At 37.8% G+C, this 15,779-nt stretch overlaps 1 protein-coding gene and 1 long non-coding RNA gene across 3 annotated transcripts in view; both read left to right on the top strand.

The window, feature by feature from the left end:
* Positions 1 to 15,779, top strand: part of LOC135797505 (uncharacterized) — a 131,024-nt gene that overhangs the window by 72,090 nt on the left and 43,155 nt on the right. The gene's annotated exons all lie outside the window — the stretch shown is intronic.
* The window catches only part of LOC135797132 (lachesin-like), a 63,130-nt gene that overhangs the window by 34,846 nt on the left and 12,505 nt on the right, over positions 1 to 15,779 (top strand). For both annotated transcript variants that reach the window (XM_065309344.1, XM_065309343.1), the window contains exon 3: positions 8,260 to 8,467. In XM_065309344.1, the coding sequence (XP_065165416.1) occupies positions 8,260 to 8,467 (208 nt within the window). The remainder of the gene's footprint in view (positions 1 to 8,259; positions 8,468 to 15,779) is intronic.

Below are 15,779 nucleotides of genomic sequence, written 5' to 3'. Positions count from 1 at the left end.
GCCGCATAGTGCAAAGTTGTGTCGATCCCTCGCAGCGCCGAATGTCAGGGTGCTCATTATGCGCGCGTACCGCGAAAGCTCGAAAGCTCGCCGCGTTTTATCCGCCGCAGCAATCGATGGCGCAAACCGCTCATGAAACAGTTAGCAAGCCGAACAATGCCATTATCACCAGTGACTATCATCCCGAAATTACATCCCTTATAATTATTCATTCGGCCGCCATTTTGGGTTAATTCACTAAATTGATCCGGTCACACATGAAATTTTAATTTTTTTCTCAAAACAAAAAATTATTTGTTGCAAAACAAAAAAAACACCCTTAGAATGAAAAATCAAGAGTCAAGAGTCAAGAGGGTGGTTTTCTAAGGGATGAGGGGATGAGGATGACTTCGTGCAAGGGCTTATAATCTAATAACGACAACGTTGTAATCAAGCGAGCGAAGTAACAAGCGTTTTCTAACCTTAAAATTCCTAACAAGCTGCCTCTTTCCGGTTTTCCTGTTTTCCGGTTTCGCACGTAGTGTACAAGCGGCCGCGTGCAGAATTACATATTGCCGGGCGACGTCTTCGTGGGTGGTCGCCGTAAACGAGTTGCGAACTCATCTCGGCCCCGGCTCGGGCTGTCATCGCGCATTCCAAGGACGAAAGTTGGACGATACAATTAAAATTTGTGACGAGAAAAACAATTTTCCGAATTGCGTTATGTGGAATTTTGCTCGTTTTACGAGCGCGCGCGTGTTTTACGCGACGCTTTTTCTCCTGTTGTTGAGTTGTATGCTGTGTTTGGAGTTTTTCCGGTTCGGTTTTTCCGGTTGCTTATTTTGTGCTTCACGTTGCGGCAGCGACTGATGTTTAATTACGATCCACTTCTCGCACGGATTCGAAAACTCTCGTAATGCAATATCCTTGGATGCAGGCAAGGATTTTACAACATTGTTTCCGGTTTTAAAAGAAAAACTAATTTTATTATGCTTTTTATTGTAAATTCAAAATTTTATTTTTAAGTGATGAACACAGATGTCACACACTTTTCACTGTCACGTTTTTATTTCCCTCTGAATGTTTTCTTGCATTATTGGAAATGTGAGCAAAGGGGGCGGTTGATTTATAGCATTCGCGATTACTACGACACATCATTCCTCATTCTATCATCGAAACGTGCAGTTTATTAAAAATCATTTGCATATGTGTTTTAAATCACATTTTGATGTTTTATTTTTATTTTTAAGAAAAATCATTTTTTAAATTTTGAAAATTTAAAAGAAACGCAGACTTCCGGAATGGCCATGTGGTGGCGGTTGAAAAGCAACGCCGGGTGTTTATAATGTGGTTTCGTGGCCTCGTTCGGCCGCTGCTGGCTCCCATCTCAACTTCTCCACAACGATAGATAGATGCGCTCGCCGCCCGGCGCCTCCACCATCCACAATCTTGTAAAATTTTAATTAGTTATTCCACGTGCATGTAATCTATAAATTTCTTTCACCCAAAGCTGTTTTACATGATATTCTATTATTTATCGCTAAACTTCAACGCCTAAACTGTATTTAATTATTTTAATTTTCTTGTTTTTTCTTTGAGAAAATGAAAAATGGTGTATTTTTATTTTGATTGTGCTCGAAGTCGTTAACAACGTTACGAATTAAAACGTGAGTCGTGTTAGATGGGTTGCCGACAATGGTAGTGCGGCGACGACGGAGCAAATTAATAATCTCGTCGATTGGGGGCCAGCGCTCGTGATTAGCTCGTAAATCCGTGTGCGGGATGAACGGACCGAGAATGTGCGCCTGTAAACGGCCCTCGCGCGCACAAATAAACGCCCCGGCGTTGATTGGGACTGAAGCCGTGCGTCGACGGCGGCGGCCGCACGCGTCGCCACGTATTACCGTCGGATTGATTGTGAAGGCGCCGGGCAACCAGTAAAAGAACGCATCTAACAAGCTAACTACCTATAACCTAACCAACTCCACACAAAACAAAAAAATCCTTAAATTGATGATGAAATTCGATACAAATTTAACCCATAACAAAATTACTTCTCAAATTTCCAAACAAAATTGCTCTTTAATTTTTTTTTATTTTTAAGATACACACTGTATAAATTATTGTAGAATGTAAAGAACGTCGGATTTGCATTCAGGAATGCACAGCACTTATGCTCACATCCTGTTATCGTCATTATTAACTTTCAGTTTTACACGAATTCCATCCTAACCACAATGTCACACTATGATAGTGATTTTCTTGCGCGCTCAGCACTAAAATTACCAAAAGCGTGGTTTTCGGTGAAATTCGTGAATGTGCAAGGTATTTTTTAATTAAGTCACACCGCTTCAACGCGATGTAATACTCAAGCGTGGTATGATCGATGTCTGGCTGCTACCGTCGCACCTGCCGAAAATGAACTTAAATCATATTTTAATCTGAGTTCATTACACGGTCATTTCACTCGACGGCATATTCCAACTGCTTTTGACAAATGTTCATTGAGCAAAACTCCGACATGAATAAATTTAACTTTTTTGAGGAAAATATGACCAAAATTTTAACATCCACCCAGTACATTTTTTAAATTAAATATATTATTTATAATTATAATTAATATTTTTGTGAAGAAATTTTTATTTTAATTTTTTATAATGAAACTATGACTAAATTTATTTTTCCCACTTGGTACATTCGTATGCATGTGTTTTCTCTGTGATTCGATGCAGTTTAAGAGTGGATTTTGGCGGCACGAGTTTCCCCGGCCGGCGAAAGCCACTCGAACATGACTTCACTCGGAGCTGGGGAGTCGTTCGATTGCTTGATTCCAGCCGCCGCCGGCAGCCGCCCCACGCTCCGCCAATGCCGCCGGTTACACATGTCGCACCCATGCACTCATGCATTCAATACACATGAATTTTTTTAACTTTATAAATTACAAAATAAACATTACTCATAGCAATACAACCGGAAGTTGTACACTTACACAGAGCAGAGTAACTAATCTGAAGATTGAGATTATGTCGAAAAGAAACGAAATTTATTCAATACCAAGCTGGAAATAATAATAAAAAAAAGTTCTGCATCGTCGTGCATAAGAAAGCATTCGGAATTCTGTGAATAAAAATCGAAATGCCAGACGGATAACATCCGACAAAGAAATCTGCCTCTACTGCCTCTACACGCTGCCGCCCCCTGCTTTGCAATCGGACTCGGTGTCCTTGATGTTTTCGTACTATTTCCCTCTTCACATAGAGCAGAAAAAATCTTCTACACACACACAGACACATAACTTACATCTATATTTATATACATACATATACATACAAATACATACAGTGCGTTTGTGTAGATGTGTGTGCGTAACACGCACACATGAAACATATGCGCATCCAATACTTGCGTTCGAGGCGATATAATAAAAATCCCAATTCCCCCCGGGTCTGTATATCTTCAAGATCAAATACTTAATCAGGAAGTCGATGGGAGTAACGACCACTACATTCAACTTCCAGCCAGGACTACAGCCATACACAGATGTAACTGAAACTAAAATTGTACAAGCATGACAACAGGACGAAATAAGTTACAATATCATGAAAATATTATTGTTGGAATTTGATTTGAAAATTTTCATATTAAATCTGGTTTTTAGCTTCTTTTATCAGTTTTATTATATTACTAGCTTATGTCAATTTCTACTGCATTGATTAATTGACTGTAGCGCCACCTGGTGAGCAGTTACAACGAAATTGATAATAAAATCGAATTCTTCTCATAAAAATACACAAATAAACCAATTTTCAGCAAAATTATAGAATTTGATATATTGCAGCGCCACCTAGCGGAGAACAGCAACGAAAATAACCTAAAAACCTTTTCCACACTACAATACATACACATACCAATTTTTATGCCAATCGGTTCAATGGTTTTCAAGTTATAAAAGAACAAACATACAAAAATCCATTTAGGATTAGATTGATTAAATAATTGCTCAAAACTTATACAATTACAATCGATTGGTCATTATTAAAGTGTAAATCATGCAAAATGGCCGCCAAAAGCCCTGTGCTCGTAAATTAACGAATTTGTCTAAAACTACACAAATTCAACACAAATCCCAACTCGCCTAAAATTGTTTACACAAAGCCGAAATGTGATAGTAAAATAAACACATCACTATTCAAAACTGCCGGATAACAGTATGTAATTACCAGCAACACTAATTAGTTGCCGTGATGTAATTAATACCAACTGTTTAACGTGATCGCCCAAATTGCTCGCCAATCGATAAATCCGATAAAAAAATCAACGAAACGAAATTGAGACACCGAGAAAAAAATGTTGGAGTGTTTGAGCTTTCGAAGCTTTTCCAGCTTCTTGCGTTATCTCGCAACACTCCTGCCACAAAAACGTCGCTTGTAAAGACGCTTGTAAAGCACAAGACGACGAAAAAAAAACTTTCCGGAATAAAGAACAATGTTCGTAAAGTTTGAATCTTTCTGAGAACTTGAGGACTTGAGGACTATTCGTAGTGATTTTTTTTTTTGTAAGACGCAGGAAATATTTTTGCGTTTATCTGTTGCAATGTGACTTGACTAGGTCCTTGACAAGCAGGAACTATTAACAACTCAATTCGGAACAAACGCGCTTTGTGCACGAGCGCGAAAAGTGGTAATTGTGTCGTCATTGACAAAAACTCGCCGCCGCCTTGTCATCTGACTCGCGACACTGCACTAAGGGTGGTTTTTGAGGGTTGTGTAGATGGGGAATGCCGCGTCGTTTTAATTGAAGTTAATAATTCAATAACGAACAGGACGATGAGACAACCAGACAAGTCTTGTCGACAAGCCGACAGCTTTCAACGAGCGATGCAAATGAAAGATACGAAATGAAACGTAATTCAATTATTTTATTTTATTTCGTGTAATTTAATTTCATAAACAATTTTTAAGAACTAGCTTTAACCCACGACTTGCTAGATGGCGTTAAAGTAGTCATATAGGCCGATGCAGATTATTGGCTAAACAATTTTTTTATTTTATTTCAAAAATAATTTTTTTTATTAAATAAAAAGTAGCCTATAACTATTCCGGGACCAATAAGAATATGTGTACAAATTTTCATGATGATCGGTTAAGTAGTTTTTGCATGAAAGTGTAACAAACATCCGGACTTTATAATATTAGTAGGGATTGCAAAATTTTTAAGGTTATGTATGTTTTGAGGTGTGTAAAATATTTGGCGACACCACATCGATTCCGATTCGGGTGGATTGAATCGGCGCGTGCCAAGACAAAGCCGCGTGCGATATCCGCTGGCACCGGGACCGTCTGCCGCCCCCGACTCTCTCTGCCGCCGCCGAATACGTCGCGCCGCCGCGGATGGAAATTTACTACCTTGTTTACCACTTATCCGCGTTTACACACGACGAGCGGCGGCGGCGGCTGCCGCCTCCCTCTTACATCTCGCGACCCGAATCGAATGAAAGCACAACGTTTGCGACTGCGAAGCTCAAAGCTGCCGAAAGTCCTCTAAGCTTTACCAAACTCACAAGTCCACCCAGTAGGTTTTGCCGCCTCCTTGGAATGCGGAATGTGAATATCTCTCTCTCTCTCTCTTACTCTTATTTATAGAGAGCTAAAGGATCGAAAGATGAAAGCACACTTTTAATACTTGCATTCGTGTTTTTCGTGCGGCTATGCTCGTGTTATTATCGTCCGCATTCTTTTCGCAGCAGGAGCAGAAAAGGACGAGGGTGAAATAGGGTTATGTACAACCAAGGGGGTTGAATGCGGTGAGACTAGGATCACTAGGAGTTGGTTTGTGTTTGGGAACATGACTCGACTGATTACGACGCCGGCAGGCCATCAGCTAATCAAATCAGGACTCGTGTTTGTACACGCATCCTTTGGCAGGACTTTTACTTAGTTTTCTTTTCTTCCTTGCACGTAAAACAAAAACTTTTTGTGTTAAACATCTTAAATAATCAAAATAAACAAAAAAAAACTAATATTTAAATTTTATATCATGATCCTGATCCTGATCTTGTTCTAGGATAATAACTAAAATGTTTATGATCCGCTGAAAAGTTTTCGTTTTAGTTAATGCACTTTTTATTTTATTGTCGCTGCTCGCTGATTGGATGTTTTTCTTGTGTTCGTCGTGATCCTGGATCACAATTTGCAATATGTGAAATCGAGCGCGCACCAATACACGAGCGGCGAATAAATCGAACGGAAACATGTTTGAGGACATTGCTGCCCGGCGCCTCCACAATATGCACAAACATGTATTAGTTAACTGTATCGTTGTGTCAGTGTGTGTGGCGGAAAACGCACGTCGATAATTTAATGAAATGGCTCATCCCAAATGGACCGTATATTTTTTATCAGCCATTTCGTCAAACTGCACACAATCATAAACCGACGCACAAAGTCACGTGGTGTCTTTTTCTTTGCAAAACAAACAAACAAATTTATATAATTCATCAGAACACAGCCAAGATATGGAAATTAACTGCGTAGCGAGTTTCCGAAAAACCGGAAAACCGGAAAAACAAACAGAAACAAATATTGGTAATTGCCGGCGACAGGAGAAAATTAAATTAATGTTTACGCAACTATCAGAAAACTTTCACTCCTTACTTTCGTCCTTCGTGTCCCCTGTTTGTCCTCGAAAGTCAGCAGTTTTTATCTTTCCCGGAATCGTAAACAACATTTGATATTTTTGAAGTAGATCACTGCAGGAAAAAAAAAACTTGTTTAAAATCTGTCAGAAAAACGTTCGTTATTTTTTTGCAGGCCGCTTTTTTCCGGTTTGGTTTTTTTCGGTCAATTTGCCGCATTTGCATTTATATTTATGTTCGCTCGACGCCGCGTGCCGTCGAACGCACGAAATGACCCATACATATTTATATATATATGGCATTCAACAGGTTTACGCTATTAACAATTAATTTCGTCCTCGAACGCGTGTATTAAACATGTTTTTATTTTCAACTTGTAAATTCTCAAACATTTTTAGATTTTTTAATCATAGATGGCGTTAGTGTAGCATGTCAATATATGCATGCATAACCAAAAATGTTATGTAACATATGCATAGCATTGTTTTGCGATAGTTTGGCACAGTTATCGATATTCACTGCGAGTGTAAAACATCGATGTGAGTCGTTCTTTTGTGCATAGCGATTTTAATGACGATTTTTATTCGGCTGCGGCGCATATAAAGCGGATATGTGTGTTTTATAGTTGAATTTGGTTGAATTTTTAGATGTTTTCGTCGACTTGATGCGAGTTTCACGTTTCGTAATAATAGTCCGAGCTGGAGGCGAAGCCAAAGTCGAAGTCTCGTCGACCGAGTTTGCCTTCTTTGCATTCCGGACGCGCGAAACTTATACCTGACCTAAAAACTGTTTTCGAACAGTTTCTGCATTGTTAATTTATACATTTATACGCTTTTATTACATTTTGTATAATTTTTTGCTTGTTTTAACTGAAAATTTTGCAAAAAATAAAATTTTTAGAAAAAAATTTCAAAAAATTGAAAAAAAATACAAAAAATTAATTTTTTGGAAAAAAATTGTAAAATAATATTTTTCCTCTTTAGACCTATAAATTTTATATCAATAAATATTTTTTCAATTTTTAAAATTCATAAAAACTCAAATTTTGCAAAAATCTGATTTTTTTTTCATTTTTGCAATTTTTGCGAATTTTACAGAGAAAAAACCCAGTGGCAAAGAAAAAATAAAAGATAATTGACTGGCTGACTGCAGCGACACGGCACGATGGGCACAAAGTGTCAAAAGACGGCGTAAATTTAATTTATCTCGCCTAACAAGATTATGCGAAAAACATCTAAAAATTCAAATTAGCCATCCGCGATGCGTGACGACGCCTGAAATATGTGTCTCCTAACTAACTCATTAATAACGGCCCCGGCTTTGATTAGATCAACCTGGCGATTCATTTTTCCACTGCTTTTAACCCGAACGACATAAATTCCCAAATCGCAGCCGTAGGACTTAACAAGGTGATAAATCACAAGGGGATTAATATTATCGAGGATTAATACGGAAACTTTACGCAATCTCCACAAGAAAAAAAAAAGATTAAGTTGTAAAACGATAAAATAAAACATTAAACCATCCACACATTTCTTTACTTCTAAGATTTGTGTATTCGTATGTTTAAGGATTTGTAATCTTAATAGTCCTGATATGTCCTGAAATTTATCCTCTGACTTTTGTGTGTTGTTTGTTGTTTTCAGGTGGCTTGGATGCACTTCGAGCAATCCGCGATCCTCACCGTACACAATCACGTGATAACGCGGAATCCTCGCATCAGCGTCACGCACGATAAGCACCGCACGTGGTTCCTGCATATCAGTAACGTGCAGGAGGAGGACAAGGGGCGGTACATGTGTCAGATAAATACGGTCGTCGCCAAGACGCAGTTCGGCTTCCTGCACGTTGTCGGTAAGTCGAAGCTCTGTTTTATCGACGCACGCCTTCCATCTTGTTTTCCACGTTATCCTGCCAACATATTGTGTTTTTTCCATTCTCTCTCGTGCGACGTGAATAAAAACACTTTCGAGTCGGTGGAATTGTTGCGAAACGTGGAAACGTTTTCCGCTGCTGAATTTCATTTAATGCTCCCGACGTAATATGTCACTTGTCGTTTGCTTGTAACATGTGTGGCAGCCGAACAACCCTCTCGCGAGGCGAAGGATCAAGAACGAGATGCAAATGCATGCAATAACGCACATGTGCGAAACACTCGCGAACACCCTCCAAGGCATGCATTTAAACCTACTAATTTTCTCAAGGATATAAGAAGAAACAAAAATCAAAAATTTCAAAATTTAAATTTCAAAATTTTCAAATTTTAAATTTTAATTTTTCTTCCCATAAATTTAAAAATTTAAAATTTTATGTTTCAAAATTTAAAATTTTATGTTTCAAAACTTAAAATTTTATATTTCAACATTTCAAATTTTATATTTCAAAATTTCAAATTTTATATTTCAAAATTTTAAATTTTATATTTCAAAATTTCAAAATTCAAATTTCAAAATTTCAAAATTCAAATTTTTAATTTTCAAAATTTTCACCCCCAAAATTTCACAATTCCAACCTTTAAATTTAAATTTTCAACCCTTAAATATACTTTTTATACCTAATTTTCTCCAAAAACATTTACAAATTTTCTTTTTAAATTTTCACTAAAAAAACAACCCCTTTATGACTTTAGACATCATACCAATTAAGAAACTGCTGTTCCTCGTCTGAATATCACCCCTAAAGATCTAAATGAAACTGTTCCAAGCACTTTCAACCGCTTATCCGCTGAAATTCTTTCCACTACAAATTTTTATCCGTCCTGAGCAGATAAATCTCAAATTTTAATCCAAAGTATACTTAAACTTTAATACATCCCTTGCGTGAGAGGGTGAAAATTAATATTTCAATAATACTTGCGTTCGCGCGATGATACGAAACAAGATTTACGGCGCTTAGGGAAGTTGCTCGCGTTGCTGCGCCGCCATTAAAACCAGAAACAATCTTCAAACGGAATTATAAGTGAAGTTTGAAACAGTAATTTCTTAATTAACAACTGCGACCTCATAAGTTATTGTTCATCTGCTGCCGCTGCGGCTGCCGGCGCTGGGAGAGAAGAATAAGACACAACGCAATGGCACAAACGCAAACTGCGCTGGGTGAAGGAGTTTTTGGTGGAGGCGCCGGGAATGACTGTTGCGCACACGCGAAAAGTCGAACGTCTTTGCGGCACGCAAAAAAGCCGGCGGCGAGCGACGCTCGTAATTAATTGCGATACTTTTCTACCCGCAACGAAATTATACAATCGGAAGTTTTCTTCAAGCCGCCTCCACACCCCTGCCAGCTTGGTAACTTCTTCAACTGCTTGGGATGCTTGGGAAAAGTTTTTTGGAAAAAATACTGATACCTGTGAAACAATCTTGAAACACAGGCAGAATATTCATGTTTATTTATATACAGGGTGTTTTAAAATTTTGACCCATAATTTCTAGTTTTTTGGCAAAAAAATTGAAAAAAAATTGAATTTTAAAAAAAAATTGCAAAAATTTTTTTTTTTTTTAAACATTTCTCAAAATTTTCTTAAAAGTTAATGATTAATAATAATATTTTAATAATATAATTTTCCGAAGCATTAAATTTCACAAAAAAATGATTTTTTCTTATTTTTCAAAACTTTTTTTGCAAAAAAAATTATTTTTTGCTAATTTAAGCTTTTATTTCAATTTTTTTATAATACAACTTTGTTATAACAGTATTTCACAACTTTATCTCAAGTGTCATTATGCGAGTGCAAGCTTGGTACTAATTCTCCACCCTCCACCCACCCTTGAAGACTCTTAAAGATGTTTGCTTCCAGTTGTTTTGGTTGTTGCGCGCCGCCGAGGCAAAATTATAATTGCCCCACAGCAATTCGTCCTTATCTGATAAAAATCTATCTTCTTGCGAGCGCTCGACTTTATTCGCCGCAATAATTCTCGGCAACATTCAAGAAAACAAGCGCTTTTTGTGTCGCTGCGCCACAATCGCATTGATTTTTATTTTCTTGCCTTCGGAAAATATTTACGCCGTATAAATCATACGCAATGAAAAAAATATTAAAGCTAAATGGATTAGGGGATGAAACGAAAAAAACACGCACACGATGTAATTACGATAGTTAACCTAATAGCGAAATTGGCACCACATCAGAGGACATAAATCGCATCTGAATTTCAGGGTGATTTTTTTTTATTTGAGGAAAGAAAAAAACTACCCTTAACGTAAAAATACACAGGGATGGTTTTATTTTATTTTATTTTATTTACAACAAAACAAAATTATTTTTAAGAATAAAATTTTATTAAAATTACCTGAATTTAACCCAGGAAGTAATTAGGGGTGGGTTTTGATGGATGACAAATTAGCATATAAATTATTAATCTTATTACAGATTACGAAACGTCTGCGGCCGCATGTTTATTTATTAAAGTAAAAATTTGACTTTCAAATCGCGTCCGAAGCGGAGTTCAAAGTATCGGTTTCGCATTTTGCGCGGCTCAAAACAGATTTTCGGCATTAGGGGATCTCATCTGCTAATACTTAACCGCCGCCGCTTTCCACCGAGTGTTGCCCGCATCGAATTATCGACAATGGGGCAGTAAACCGCCAACTATCGGGGTAATTTCCCAAATACCGGATTATACATTGCTCAGGGGTGCAATAACAGATCAAGTTTCGATAAATCTACTTTATCTACCCCCGTAACACTCAATAAAACATTTTGTTTATGTTTTATAAGATTTTTAGGTTAAAAATGGCCACCATTTTGTTTTCGGTTAGAAAAATCCATTTTTAAAACAAATTTTTATGTAAAATTAATTTATTTATCAGATGTATATTTTAGAATCTATATTTTGTTTCAAATATGGTCAAAATAGTGATATTTATATTAAGGGTAGTTTTTCCATCCCCCGAAAAGTGATGAATGCGGATATAAACGTTGATGTCAGTGTAGGATACTAAAGGAAATCGGCTTGTTGAATTTTTAACCGCGCACGTTTGCAGCGCTTTCATCGCCGCAACGCTGCTGAAAGGGTTGATGGTTTGAGTGTGCATGGGGGCGGGCGAGGGTTGAGTGTGGAGCTAGTTGCTGCGGTCGGCGTATGTAACGCGGGATGTAAACATTGTGGAACCTTTTACGACCGCCGCTCGGTCGGCACGCGCGAAATCCTAAACAAATAGCGCTTTTACGAGCCGCCCCCGCGGAGGGAAAACAACCCCTGCGATGATCGGGCAATGAGCGACTCACCTACTTCACTGCAGACGCAATAAAACTCATTAAATATGGTTGCGCGCTCTCAAATCGCAAATCTTATTCATCATTTTTAATAAAAACAGAGGTTTTCTAAAAACTACCCTTAAATATAAAATATTATCCAATCAGGAATTTAATCCACATCGTCGTCATCGAAAATTGATCATTTGTCTAACCAGAGGGATGGTTCACAATATGACAGCGTGGTGTGGTGAATTTAAGCTCCACCCCGGAGGCCGAGCGCCGCCAGCTTTGTTTTAAACCGCTTCGCACCGGATATGCGCCAAGTTATAGGTTAGGTACACACGCACGGTGCACAAATATTATCTTAGAGCATGTCGCGCGCGCGCCGCGCGGCGATGAGGATTCATTATCGATAGCTGCTAGTGATGTCAGTCATTTATTGAGACATCCCTGCCGCGCTGCATGCGGAATTAGGGGATGTGCGACAAGTTGGGACAAAGCGACCTGGTCCTGCAGTCAAAATCTTATCGCGGTGGCAGGTTATGCGAGGCTTTTATGATGTGGGTGATTTTAGGTTATAAACACATTTTGACAGATAGTTTAAAGTTGAATAACTCAAAATTTAAGAGGAGTAGGATAATGGGTAAAATGTCATTTTAAAGAGAATTTAATTGGGATTATTTTATGTTAATTTTATAAAATTGCATTAAGTAGATTTTGTTTTATAAACGTGTGAATAAAAATATTCGGGTGTATGCAAGTTTTGAATAAATTCAAAACATAATTTTAAAGCTAAATATCTCAAAATTTAAGAGGGGTAGGATAATGGGTAAAATGTCATTTTAAAGAAAATTTAATTTAGATTATTTTGTGTTAATTTTATAAAATTTTATTAAGCAGATTTAGTTTTATGCGAGTTTAAATAAAAATATTCTGGTGTATGCAACTTTTGAATAAACTTAAAACATAATTTTAAAGCTAAATATCTCGAAATTTAAATGTCCGATTTTAGCGAACAAAAGGTCATATTAAAAACAATTTACACGAGATAATTATATGTAAATTTCATAAAATTATATTAAAAGAATTTGGTTTTATACGTGTTTAAACAAAATTTATTTTTTAATTTTTGAAAGTTAAAAGTTAAAATCTCTCATAACTTTTAAACAAATAACGTTACAAATATCATTTTTTTGGCAATAGTATAATATATCCCTGTATTTTATATTTTGCTTTTGAAACCTACCCATAAATTTTTTTAAGGGTTGAATTTTAAGTTTTTTGAAAATTTTTAATTTTTCTAAGTCCGGATGTAAATTTGTGAAATTCAATTAGGAAATGATATTAAATTTGGGAAGGTGAATCCTTGGGATGTTCGTGAAAGCCATTACCTGGTCAATTACATCGAATCGAAGCGGCGGTTTTCGAACTCTGGCCGGCGTTTATAATTGAAATCTGCGGGACGCGCCGGAATGCCCTTAAATCTAGTAATTGTCAGCTTTTGTGCCCGCCCCCGCAGAATGTGCGAGCTTCGATAATGCCTTCCTCTCCATTGTCGACGTCTCCCGACGCAAATCCACAAACACACAAAACCCTCCGCACTCTCCAACCACCTACAACTTTCACAGAAAATAGAACCACGAAGAGTAAAAGTAAAAGTTTCACTGTAATTTCGATAAAAGCACTTGAAAACATATGAATAACTTAATTTAATTTTTAAGGAAAGAAAGAGATTTAGCTGTTTTTATATTAGATAGGAAGAGAAATTTCTAAGGATTCTGAAAGGGTAGTTGTTAGACATCACAAAACAAACAGTTTCCGTCTGAACGAGAGTGAATGAGCATTGTTAACGCGCGTGACGACGCTAAACAGATAAACTGCGACAACTGCGACGTGTGATGCGCTAGAGGCGTTAGGGGATGCATTGCAACCCCTTAGATTTACTGATAGACCAGACGTGACCAAGGGACATTTCCTACAAGTAAAACTAAATAAAGAAAAAACTTTTTCTTATTTTTACTTTTAAATCGCATTAAACTACTTTAGTCACGAGCTTTAGTCACGAGGTAAAACTTTTGCCATAAGATAAGCTTACTCGCATGTATTTAGAACCTTAAAATAATTTTTCCATTGTTTTGAGACACATTAACTGGTATTTTAGTCACGGACCGCCAAGATCGTGATTAAAATACTTTAGCCACACTTTTTAGTCACGGGGTAAATTTTTTTAAAATTTCAAATACAAAAACTTCAAAGTAAAAGTAAAATTAAACTGAAAAAATATGCTTAACGTTAAACGTGACTAAAGTGCCACTTCGCACACTTGACTCTTAAAATCCTATTTTGATCAATAAAAATTACAACTCAAATAAATTTTATGTAGATTGTGAATATTGTGATATTCTCCACCCTTGACAAGTTTTCCGGTTAAATCAGTTTGTATAACTAGACGAGTTTTGATGCATGATGTTCGACGACGTCGAGGGTCGTCCTTTCGTTCGCAACATGTGCGTCTCGTCCGCGCAGTCCCAACTTGTTAAATTATACGGGGAAGCATCTCCCCCTTCGCACGGTACGACCATGACAAAACCGTCAACCTCACTCCCCTGCTCCTCAACCCCAAATGCTCCTCTGCTCACCGACCGACTCTTTATGCAAGGCACGTTTCAGATTAGCCGCGATGGCCACTGAAATCACCTCGCCCAAAACCGCTGTCATACCGCACCGCACACCGCAACCTCAACCACCCTCTTCCCAACACACCGACATTGATCGACCTCGAAATTCTTCAAGAAAGCAAAAAATCAAAGTTTTCGGTTCAATCACTGTGTGAAATCCTTTACGAAGGTGTCTCTGATCACGATCAAAGACTGTTTTGCGTCCCGCTGGTGATATTTAGAAACTCAGACTTCCAGCGTATTGCATCACTAACCGCCTCGATTGGAACTCATCCATCTGTGACCATAATACTGGAAATCCTCTGAGAGAGTTAGAGTGGAGTGGGGGAAATCCGCTTCGAATCCGAATCACGTCACGCTCATGATCTCAACGTGACCATAGTTTTTGAACCCCGGGATGAATTAAATCGTAATCAGTAATAATATCCAGCTTTCGCTGCTGTGGGCATTCAATGAAAGGAATTTATTTTACACCCTCTTGCATCGTCTGCGTCAGCAGAAAAAAAAAACCAAGCGAACGAAAAACATCTTCACTCTTGCACGTATATTGGAGTTTGGAGTGTTTAGTATGGACGTGGCGTTGATACCTCAAGTGAAATGAAACGTAGAAACATCTTACTTTTATCAACAGCCGAGGAAATTCTTAATGAATTCGGGTAGTTAAAAAAGTTTGCGTCGGACGCACGCCGCGGCGAATAGTAATGCAGTGTCTACAATTCCAGAGTAAAGCTCTCCGAACACAGATGGACTCACAAACTTCACATAAGTTTCCTTTTTTCTATTATCTCTTCAACTGATGGTTTTATTGACTTGTACACAACCTCAAAACACTATGTGCAACATAACCTATTCTAACCTTAAAATAAACAGATGTTTATGAAGCATTTTCAACGTTCAAGAAGACAAAAACCAAACGCAGAGTTTAGGAGTGTTTATACTGTATATAAATACAAATACCAAACACCGGATGTCTGGTTGGACAAGCGGATATTATAAAAACCACCCCTAAATACAAAAAATGTGAAACAACCAAGACGCAGGTAGATCTCCAAGCAGAGGTTGAAAATAAAGTTATGTGAGAGATAAAAATGAGCGGTAGTTTTAGTTAACTTGCTTCCTTGAGTTGGAAGAGCTGAAGAGCTGAAGGGGTGGAACTGATTGGCCGACCGGAAGGGAATCGAAACAGGGCGAATGTCCCTCGCAATTTCGCAGGACGCACATTAAAGGTCCACTTGATTGCGGCCGTATTTCTTCTTCGACGTAGACCCGACCGTGAATTTCATCCCCCAACCCC

The sequence above is a fragment of the Atheta coriaria genome, unplaced genomic scaffold (genome assembly GCF_025399875.1).
Source record: "Atheta coriaria isolate IRGN ID8LTWV9N9 unplaced genomic scaffold, Caltech_Dcor_3.1 hic_scaffold_8_pilon, whole genome shotgun sequence".
Taxonomy (NCBI): domain Eukaryota; kingdom Metazoa; phylum Arthropoda; class Insecta; order Coleoptera; family Staphylinidae; genus Dalotia; species Dalotia coriaria.
Note: the sequence above shows the minus strand (reverse complement) of the source record. Positions and strands in the feature narration are given on the sequence as shown.